This window comes from the organism of the source record quoted next, unplaced genomic scaffold (genome assembly GCF_019419815.1).
Source record: "Pyrus x bretschneideri cultivar Hongxiangsu unplaced genomic scaffold, Pyrus_bretschneideri_v1 Contig13, whole genome shotgun sequence".
NCBI classification, from domain to species: domain Eukaryota; kingdom Viridiplantae; phylum Streptophyta; class Magnoliopsida; order Rosales; family Rosaceae; genus Pyrus; species Pyrus x bretschneideri.
In genome coordinates this window covers 1,551,313-1,562,258 of record NW_025999424.1, presented here as the reverse complement: position 1 = coordinate 1,562,258, position 10,946 = coordinate 1,551,313, and the positions used below count along the sequence as shown (strand labels likewise).

Here is a 10,946-nt window from a genome sequence, read left to right as displayed (position 1 = left end):
CTCTTTATGAGAATCCTAAAAATACTTCAATTATATCTATTCATTATATATCGTATATATTGTTTATATTTAATTTTAAATAAAATAATTTAAAATAGTTTTTTATCATACAGTGAATCGATGTGATTAAAAGAACTCAAAATCCTCACGGGAATCCGACAAATATCCTCTGGACTCGTTAAGAAGCAAGTTAAATCATAGCTTCGTCGAACTTCAATATAATATCAATTTCCCAAAAGCCGAAAAGGAGCATCCAAAATCTCAGCCCGCGGTTTGATTTCCTCGATGAGCACGACGTCGTTTATGGACAAGCAGTAATGGATCTGTCGCAGGAATCAGCGCAGCAGCAGCACCACCAGAACGACGACTTCATCAACCTGATGAAGATTGGCAGCAACACCAGCAACAGCCACCGCGAAGGCGGAGGAGAAGAAGAGTATCAGGTCGGCGGGGGCGGCCATGGAAGTGGGATTTACAACAAGGAGAATCAGGAGATGCTTCCCAGCTACGATTTCCAGCCGATTCGCCCCGTCGTCGGTGCTTCTTCTCTGTCGCCGAGTTTCGACTGACGCGCCCAATCTTGGAGGAGGAGGACTGACCAGGGCGTGGAACTCCGGCGAGTCCAAGTCGAACACTGCATCTCCAATTAGAGTAATAATTTCTTCCATTAACTGCTTAATTTCATGTTTGTATTTGCTTGTAAACTCGTCGTGGTGATCGGAAGTGAATCGGAATCCAAGAGCCTCTTCTGCTCCTCGATTTTTAGTTGGACTTGAATCTAACTTTTAAAGTTGGCTGCTCAGTAGATTCTATCAGTCACTAATCAACGTTTAAGTAAGAATTATTGACCTAATTGAATCTGCAGTTTCTGTAAACCTACATTAGTTTGCTTGGGAAATTAAGTGATCAGTCAGTTGAGTAAGAACAATTTCATAAGTAGGCAGTCAATACATCATAGGGATTCGACGTAAGAACGGAGTGCCGGTTGTCAAATACCGGACGCACTCCCGGTCCTCCTTTATCCGGGCTTGGGACCGGCAGCGTAAGTAGGCAGTCAATACATTCATTAGTATTGAAGATTGGGAATTTTGTCAGTTCCTGGCTGTTTTTACCAGCCAAACTAGCAAGGACCAAGAGGTTATTACTTACTTAAAAGCTACAAAATGTTAGGCAACGGAGGCTTTTCAGTTAGTTATGTTTGATTTCTTTCGGAAGTGAGATTCTGTATGGTTGTGTTTGATGTTAGCATATTGAAATTTTGTGTTTGTTGTTAATGGAGGATTGTACCGAATTTTCCCGAGGGCAGAGTATGTCCTAGCATGGCAGCTTTTTGATTGATCTTGAAGCTTTTTGGTTGATATTGTTTCCGTTTATGTTATTATTTAGGACAATCCGAAAGGGATATATGATCGATAACTGTATGTGGGCTTTACCATGTGGTTTATTTGCATTTACATGGTGCTACTCTTTCCTTGTTTTCTACAGAATTATGGGTCAATGGATTCCCTTGAACCTGCAAAACTTGTATTAGAGAAGGACCGCAATGCCGTAATTCAGTCAGAGATTGACCAGACCATGAAGAAGCATGCTGATAATTTGCTACATGTGCTGGAAGGTGTTAGTGCACGACTAACACAACTAGAGAGCAGAAGCCGCAATCTTGAGGATTCTGTCAATGATTTGAAGGGTATTCTTAGAGATGTATGTTGCCGCTTTACCCTTCTTTTTGGTGTGAACTTAATGTATGGTTGCATTTGGGTTTAGTCAAATATCTTCTGTTCATCCGGAATTCTTTCAATTAGCATTGGCAGTATGATTGATGCATATGCAGGACCACTATTAGTTTTTACCCTGTCTGTGTGCCAGTGCATGTCACTTGTAATCTCAGAACTAAATAGAGAGGGTAGAAGCAAAGTTGCGTATCCCCATGCTTTACTAAACCTGAAATTCTTAAAAACTTTCGATCTTCTAGGCATTTAAATTGATTGGTTTTTGCAAACATTTTAACCTAACAAGTTTACCAGTGAGTATGTACTGCTACATTGAACATTCTTCTTTCTTTGGTTTTTCCAACATCACACACAGGTGCAAACAGATGTTAAGGATTTGAAGGACGCGCAAGAAATGGTAGAACTGAATCTTGCAAGGATACAAGTATCGAATACAAAGATAGACCCTCAACTGGAACCTCAGAATGCTGGACAACGACACACTGAGCAGACAGCCGCCTCTGCTCCTCAACATTCTCAGCAACAAATTCATCCCCCCATGAACCTTCCTCCCTCACTTCCTGGTGTTTCTCATCCAAATGCTCCTCCCCAACCTATCCCCCAAAATGTACCACATGCAGTTCAACTTCCAAATCAGTTTTCTCAGAACCAGATCCCTCCCGTCCCTCAGAGAGACCCTTATTTCCCAGCGCCTGGTCAAACTCAAGAAGCCCCAAATCATCAATACCAAGTACCTCCAGGTCAGCAGCCTGCTCCCCTTCCTCCAGTGCCACCGCATCAACAATTTCAACCTACCACTCAACCACAGTATTCCCAGCCGCCACCCCAGCTGCCTCAACAGCACCCTTCGCTTGCACTGTTAATCCCTCTCAAATCCAGCCTACATTAGGCCACCACACTGAAGAGTCGCCTTATATCCCTTCCCAGAACTACCCACCAATTCTTCGCCAGCCACCTTCTCATACACCCAGCGGTCACCCTCCTTCCCAACAGTATTACAGTCCAGCTTCAAATGCATATGAGCCACCTTCTAGCAGACCCAGTGCAGCGTATCCTTCTGGGTATAACCCTCCATCTGGGCTTGGTGAGTCATACCAATACGGTGGACCACCTTCTCAATATGGCAGGTAGCTCCTCAATGAAACCACAACATCACTCTTCTTCTGCTACAGCTCAAAGTGGAGGCAGTGGTTACCCACAGCTCCCAACTGCTCGGGTGCTACCACATGCCAACCCTACGCCATCTGGGGCGGGTGGCAGTTCACCTTCATCCGGTAGTGGAAGCAGGGTAGCCATTGACGATGTGATTGACCAAGTGGCAACTATGGGTTTCTCCAGAGACCAAGTTAGGGCTGCAGTTCGGAAGCTGACAGACAGTGGCCAGTCAGTTGACCTCAATGTGGTGCTAGATAAGTTGATGAACGACGGGGATGTTCAGCCGCCCCGAGGTTGGTATGGCCGATAGTATGGTGTGGGTTTCGGACCGATGTACATGAAGTATCACTTGTTACTTGATCACCTATCGCTCGGAACTTGGGAGACTACAACCCTTTATGTGCTTTGCTTTTTGTCTTATATTTTCATCTCTTACTCTATATAACTACCTCTCAATACACAATTTCTTTTTTTGGTGTGGGTGCAAATATTAGTATTGCCGATTTTCCCTTTTCTATTTTTTGTATTTTTTTGTAGATTTTTTTTATTATTCGTAACTATTCTAATATATACTAGAAGGGGTCGAATTCGATTGGAAGGAAGGCTAGGTGTTCTGATCAACTGATTTAACTCTAACCGGAAGGACGGAGGCACAGTGTGTTTTGGTCAACTGACCTAACTCCGACGAGAAAACGTATGTATTAAGGTGCCATTAAGAAAACAAGGAAAAGAGATTCCTTGGTTAGCAAAATAAAGGAAGAATCATTGTCCCCAATTTTTATCCTGGGCGATGAATGATGAGATGGGCCGCCGGTGTTGGTGGGACTGAAAGTTGTTTTCCAAGAAAGAAGAACAAGTTACAAAGTAATGATAAAATATGAAAACGAGAGTCTCGATGCCATGAATAGTTGGTCTAGTAGGAGAATATTTTTAGTGTGATGGAATCACGATCTGAAACATTAAGTGTCATAATATAAGTGATTAAATTTTTTCTAAGTTTTCAACTAATTACATAATTACACTTGGCGTATCAACTGTATCTTTGACACACAGAAAAATTTCTCATCTAGTAGTATATGATCTTCACCTAATTAGCGTAAATCTTAGTTTGATTTTCATGGTTATGATAACGGAGTAGTAGGTTCGATTTTTTTATTTTTTTTATTTTTCAAAGGGGCTAAAATTTGAACCCGAGATTTTAAGTGCAAAACTGAGGCTCTATATGCTACTACTTTTGCTATGGGTGTTTTGTTACATCTGATTTGTCAAAAAAAAACGTTTTGGGACACATTCATAATTTTAATAAACATTATGGTAGAAAATTGCAATTTTGCAACTATTTTTCGTCCCCACATTATTTCACGTATTCCAAATTTTGGTACAGTGTCGTCTCTCTCGGAAATTCTGTTTGCTCGACAGAAGCTCTCCAAACCCCCCAATCAAGTCACAGTCGCAAAACCCCTCTCTCCCCTCGCATTTACTCCCCCGCCAAATCTCTCTCCTCTCTCCCACTTGATAAACCCCCTTCGATTACCACTTTTTTACGATCCTTGCCCCTCACCCCCTTGCTTCTGCAGCTATGTATCTTCCGTAAATTTTCATCCATGCCCTCGGCGCATTGCTCCCCGCTGCGTATCGTAGCTGAACCAATCCCTGTGCGTGAAGCTTCAGGAGGCATTTGTTGCTCGATTCTTCTGCAACAATCTGTAAGATTTTATGCTTATTTATTTGATTTTGTTTTGCTGTTCGTTCTAAACCTAAATTTTCATCGCTTAATCCAATTCGCAGGGTTAAATTGTGTTGATTGTATTGGATTACGTATCGTTTTGTTCTAATTGTGAAAGCCTCTGGGTTTTAGGAGCTTAATTTGGTAGCGCCTACCAATATGTATAAAATTGCATTTAGTTATTGGTTGGTGATTGTTTTTTGGGTGTTCGGTATCTTGATCGTTGCTTTGGGCATCAAACATTTCGTTAGAATGTCAATTGTCCGACGATCATCGCTCATTTTTTGAATGATTAGTGAAGGGAAGTACTGAAATTGAATGCAATTCTCGTCTATGAAAGTTCGATTATTTCAGGGTGGCAGTTAAGTAGCTTATAAATTTGTGCTGGCACGTGTATGTCTATTGCACAATGTGTATTAAGTTGATATGATTATGGTGCAAGGATTTCAGTGTGTGGGCACTTCAACTGTTTTTCGTGTCTGATTTGTATTTTCTGTTAAATGGGGATGATTGTCCGTTCTAATTACTTTCATTTTTATTTTTGTATTTCTTGGAAAGTAAATTTAGGTTCTTTTGCTGGAATATTTGTAGGCAAGCAAGTGATTTGGTTTCTGCACTGGGAAACTGGAACTATTGGTGGCATGAGCCAACGTTCTAGTGATTTTGAGGGATCAATGGAGTTAAAAGTTTCATCTCCAAAACCTGGGGGTCTTTCCCCTTCTGATTGCAGTAGTGATCCTGAGGAGAAGGAAGTAAGTGATGATGATGATGACGATCGAAACCACAAGCATCGTAGACGAGATACTCGCTCTCAGTCTTCGGAGAGAGATACTTTTGATCAAGTCACAACAAGGCCATTCAGAAAGCGAAACAAACCTTTTGTAAATGGGAACTCTTTTAGAGATAATGACTCTCAAGCAAGTACGCCATGGAGAAATCACAATTCCACTGACTTTTCTGTAAAATTTGATAAAAGACGCCCGGGGTCAGCATCACTGCCTCGAGCACCTTTTGATTTAAATCAAAGAATCCGGGCAAACCAAGCATTTCCTGGTGACCTTGGTCCTGGTAGGGGAAGAGGACGGGACTTTGGATCATGGAGCCAACGCGGTCCTAGGTTCAACTCAGATCTTGCTTCTCAAATGGTTCATCAGGGCTCCATCCGTCCGAGTCTTTTTGCTGGACGTGGATTGCCAAATGTTTCCGGTGCACAAAGTGGATCCTGGAATGCATTTGGATTGATTCCAGGAATACCAAATGGTTCCATGGACACACTACATTCCATTGGCTTGCAAGGAACACTCAGACCACCAATCCATTCTTCATTAAATATGGGGATTCCTCGCCAAAGATGTAGAGACTTTGAGGAGCGTGGATTTTGTCTCAGAGGGGATGTGTGCCCAATGGAGCATGGTATGAATCGGATTGTTATTGAAGATGTCCAGGTACATTTACATCTTTCCTGTTACTTGAACATCTGTTGCATATTTGACACTGCACAATGACTTGAAAAGTAGGGGAAAATTATTTTGTGGCAAAGCATCTTTAGACTGAGGATCACTCCACATCTACTGGGGTTCATATTCACCTTAATGTAGCACTTTTTTCTTGGCAAATTATAATGTGTTATTTATCAACTTGGCTGCAACTTGAATGATTCAATTTCATGCAAGTACTTTAGAGAGAGAGATGACATGTTTCTGCATTATGTACAGGGACGGAGCTAGATATTTTTTTTGAATGGGGGCATCCTAAAACAACAAAGTAAAATTAAAAAGTTCAACCCAGTATACAAGCGAACCACTTGTATGTTATGTCGTAATGTTTTATGTTCGTGGAAACCACTGTTCTTTATCAAAAAACAACCAACATTGATAAATCAAAATCATTTTAAAATCCAGTAAATAATATGCACAAACAAGAAGAAGAAACACGACAAATAGAGCAAGTAAACAAAAATGATAACATAAATCAATTAGAACGAAAAACTCCAAATTACAATACTTACATATATTTAATACAAATCACCCACCTCGACATTTAGATAGTGATTCTATTAAATACATTTAATTACATGAATTATACTCATCGTCAGATGGTTATTGTATTAAATACATGTAAGTATTGTAGTCAATGCCTACAATCAGGTCCATTATGCTTCTTTTCTATTGTGTATGGCGTAAAATAATGGGTGGGGTGTTGTTGGCAAAATGTAAGTGAATATTCTATTTCAATAGAGTGGTTATTAAGTGAGGTTTTAGCTTGAAAGTTGATACTACATGTACTCTTTTTTGTTTAAGAACCAATGTGAGTGGGGGCTGCCGCCCCCAGTAAGCCTAGGGTGGCTCCGTCTATGATTATGTTTCAATATGGTGGACAAGCAAACTTTATCTCTTTTTGTCTGCACCATCAACCGGCTTCTTCCAGTCATTATACCTGACTGTTTAATTATATACTGTAGAAGCATTGGCATGTGCATGCCATATTTTGGCTCTGAAATCTAGTGACTTGATGATCTTTTTTTTTTTAATTATTTATTATTTGTTTTATGTTGTATTCTTTTCTTTTTACAACACAAATGAATCACTTGACTTGAACTCATTCATCATTTAGTTATGTTGGGATTTCTCTTGGATGGAAGTTTCATTATTTTTAAACGTTATTTCTTTGTTGGTCTGTGTTTTTATTGATGTCCTATGTTCTCCCTATTACAGAGTCTTTCCCAGTTCAACCTCCCTGTGTCGATTCCAAGTGCACACTTACTGGGAAAACCCACAGGCCCGGGATCTCTACCATCAGTGAGTGCATCCTCAACCGCATTGATGAATAGCAAAGGCTTACATGTAAAAACAAGCAAGACTGCTGTCACTGATGATGGCTTGGGCTTGAGTGGTTCATATTCTGGTACTGGTTATGCAGGTGGTGCTGATTTGTATGACCCTGATCAACCCCTGTGGAATAATAACTGTCCTGAAACCTCAAATGCACTTCTAGGCCTGCGATCACCCAGGAATGATGAAACTGAAACCTTGTCGAATGATGCTGATAATGAATTCCCAATTAGAAGTGTTGGGGCAGCTGCCAGTTCACAGAGTACAAGCATGTCTGTGTGGGGTAGAATTGGTAGTTCAAAAAGTAGATTAGATGTGAAGGAGAAAGTTGATCCTGTAATAAATTCTTCAGATTATATTGAGAGTGATACCAAGGAAGCTAAGGAGGCTGTCAACACTCAAACTCCACCACGTCAAGGAAAGCGTATAATTGCAGAAGACTGCCCAAACACCATGGATTCATCACCCCAGACACCTTTTGATTCCACGCGTAACATTCGGAGATCATCTCAAAAAGCACTCCGTACTCTATTTGTTAATGGCATTCCTCAGAAAAACAACAAAAGGGAGTCTCTTCTTTCTCATTTTCAAAAATTTGGAGAGGTCATTGACATCTACATTCCATCAAATAGTGAACGAGCTTTTGTCCAGTTTTCAAGGAGGGAAGAGGCTGAAGCTGCTTTAAAGGCACCTGATGCTGTAATGGGTAACCGATTTATCAGGTTGTGGTGGGCTAATCGTGATAGCATTCCTGATGAGGGGACAGGCACTCCCAGTATTTTTCCGGAACTCCCCATGGTGTAACAACTGGTTCAGTGCCACCCCATTCATCTGATGCTAGTATTAGCAAGGATAATCTTCAGTCTGCAGCTCTAAAGGGTAGTATTGCCCATGCATCTGATGCTTCTCTACCGGCCACTGACAACTCCAAGCCTATCACCTCAAATGGTCCCAAGGCCCCACCTCTGCAAAAAAAGCTAGAGAGTTTGGAGCAGTTGAAGGAGGAACTTCGCAAGAAGCAGGAAATGCTAGCCCAGAAAAGGAATGACTTTCGTCGCCAGTTGGACAAGCTTGAGAAACAAGTAAACCAATAGCCCTTGCCTTGAATGTTTCATTTTCTTGCTAATGTTTTTTAGTACGAGGCATATAATATTTTGGCTTGCTAACTTTCTTATGTTATAAACTTATAACTTATACTACTATATCAATGTGCATTACAATTCTTCTTTGCCAAGACAATCTGTTTTAATGGTTTCGAAGAGGACCCTGAAAGGGGGTTTGAAATTGATGGGTATAAAGATGTCGGCAAAGTTATTAGTGAGGCAGTTATAAAACTCTTTTCTTTCATTTATCAGTGATTCTCAAGGTTTGACCTTTTGCAGGCTACTGGACCCAAGAGTGAGACTGACACAGAGCAAGCTGCTAAGAGACCCAAAGTGGGAACAACAACCGAAGCTGATAAAGCTGCTACTCCAAGCTCCTCAAATCCTGCTCCTGCGGATGCAATGCATGCTGAGATGACTGATAAGAACAAATCAGAGGAGAACATTGTGTCCTGGTAGTCCAAAAACTCGTACACCTGTGATGCTGCAGCAATCTCCTAGCTTGAAGCTGCAGACTATCCGTCCATTGGGACCACTCGGGCCACCTTCTCCTTTCAATAGATATAAATTAGACAACCGTCCTACTGGTTTTATAATTCTTCCTCCTTTACCAGTTGGATTTGCAAATGTAAGTCTCTCTCTCTCTCTCTCGAGATATTCTCTTTTATGGTTGCAATTTCTAATAAGAGAACGCTATGCTCTTGGATGTCTGGTATTATGTAGACATAATCATGAGCAATAAAGCAATGCGTGTGTTTTCTGGTTAGTATGGTAAGATTGAAAGATAGTGACATGAAATGTGGCATTAGGAAAGAAATCAGGTTAACGTAGCAGATGCATAAAATCATTTCTATCAAATGCAAACATGCTAATTTACAACATAAATTCAAGTCATCAGAGACTACTGTACTCATTTACTTTTGGTCTTTGTTTTGTTTAACTTGTCTATTAAAACGAGTATTTTCAAGAAAAAGATTATCTTAGTAAAGATTTTTGTACAGAAAATGTTAAAAAGACCCCATCGATTAAGGGGAACTTGTTACAGTGAGAGCCTGCAGTTTTTCTTTCAATTAGGAATTGAAATGTCTTTCACTCTTTCCTTTCCTTTAAGTAGCCGACGCCATGCAAGATAGGCTTCTTTTTGTTTCTCTGTTGATACCTTTTTTTCGATATATCCTTCATATTTTCACTTTTATCACAATGCAATGGTCTGGAATAAGTTTGTCTTGATATATTTTATCTATGTACCAATGAAAGGTAAACTGATGTTTTGTTCGTTGCAGGTTGCTATTATGAAGGAACACTTTTCACCCTATGGCGATCTTTCTACTGTGGAATTAGAAGATATGGAATCCCGTGATTGTGGAAGTGAGTTAGAGGAATCAAAAGATTGCTCAGCTCGTATAACTTTCACTACACGCCGTTCAGCAGAGATGGCATTTCTCAAAGGTAAATGCTGGGAAGGGCACGATCTGAAATTTACGTGGCTGACATCTAGTATTTCCAGCAATGACCATAGTGGCAGAGAAAACTCTCCATCTACCACTCCTAAGGGGCCATTACTAGCTGATGCTCAGCCTGTTGCAAATAAAGAAGCATGCATTGTTTCCCAGGAAGCTGCTGCATCAGGAAATGGAGAACCAGAACATTCTGAACGAATAAGTGGTGTTGAGCAGGTGGAATCGGATGAACGTGCCGAGTCTAGTCCAAGGGCAGCATCAGGCGAGAAAGAGTCATCTCGAGGCGATGCATTGTAATCTAAACGCGGGCTAATTTTCGGACTTGTACAGTCAGGTAAATGCTAAATCGGAGAAATTCTAATTCTTCCAGGAAAACCCTATGCAAATTAGCAATTGTTTAAATTTTTATTTTTCTAGTGTTTATTATTGTACTGCAAGGGATCTGTAAAAAGGGAATTGCCTTATTTTTGACATTCACCGGAGGATAGTTGAGTTAAATTGAGTGGTGTATCATGTTCGTCGGTCGTCGGTCGTCTTCTCCGTAGATATGTGTAGGATCAAGCAGCAGCTTTAAAGTTGAAAATTTGTGTTGAAACATCTAAATTGTTACATAGAAAAATTACTAGGGATTTTTATTCCCTTTCAGTTTTATTTTACGCAAGTTGATAGATCCACTTCTTTTACTAATTTCTCACTTGGATTCCGATGCTATTGCGTTTCTGTTTCTATATATCTGCTCTGTGAAAAAACTACGCTTTTAAAATGAAAGCGTTTTTGATGAAAATCCACGTGTCTTACGTGTGAACAGACTTTGACATAAGGGGTTTGAATCCTAATGTTTTTACTACAGATGATGTCTTTCGACTACCTTATCACCATATATACTAATAATCCAACTAGGCCAATCGTTTCTCAATTTTTTTTTTTTTAATTTTTTTTGG

At 40.3% G+C, this 10,946-nt stretch overlaps 2 protein-coding genes across 2 annotated transcripts; both read left to right on the top strand.

Annotated features, from left to right (window-relative positions):
• Window positions 1-205: 205 nt before the first annotated feature.
• Window positions 206-3,195, top strand: LOC103965819 (vacuolar protein-sorting protein bro1-like). Its single transcript, XM_048579343.1, has 5 exons — window positions 206-651; window positions 1,486-1,701; window positions 2,086-2,470; window positions 2,539-2,814; window positions 2,858-3,195. The coding sequence occupies exons 1-5, from the start codon at window positions 460-462 to the stop codon at window positions 3,193-3,195; spliced, it is 1,407 nt and encodes a 468-aa protein (XP_048435300.1). The 5' UTR covers window positions 206-459.
• A 1,049-nt stretch (window positions 3,196-4,244) lies between these two features.
• LOC103965817 (zinc finger CCCH domain-containing protein 41) lies at window positions 4,245-10,656 on the top strand. The gene is given in 7 exon segments (XM_009378904.3): window positions 4,245-4,591; window positions 5,179-6,056; window positions 7,326-8,211; window positions 8,214-8,524; window positions 8,825-8,998; window positions 9,000-9,173; window positions 9,829-10,656. Coding segments are annotated over 6 exon segments (2,823 nt in total). The 5' UTR covers window positions 4,245-4,591; window positions 5,179-5,252; the 3' UTR covers window positions 10,303-10,656.
• Window positions 10,657-10,946: the final 290 nt, after the last annotated feature.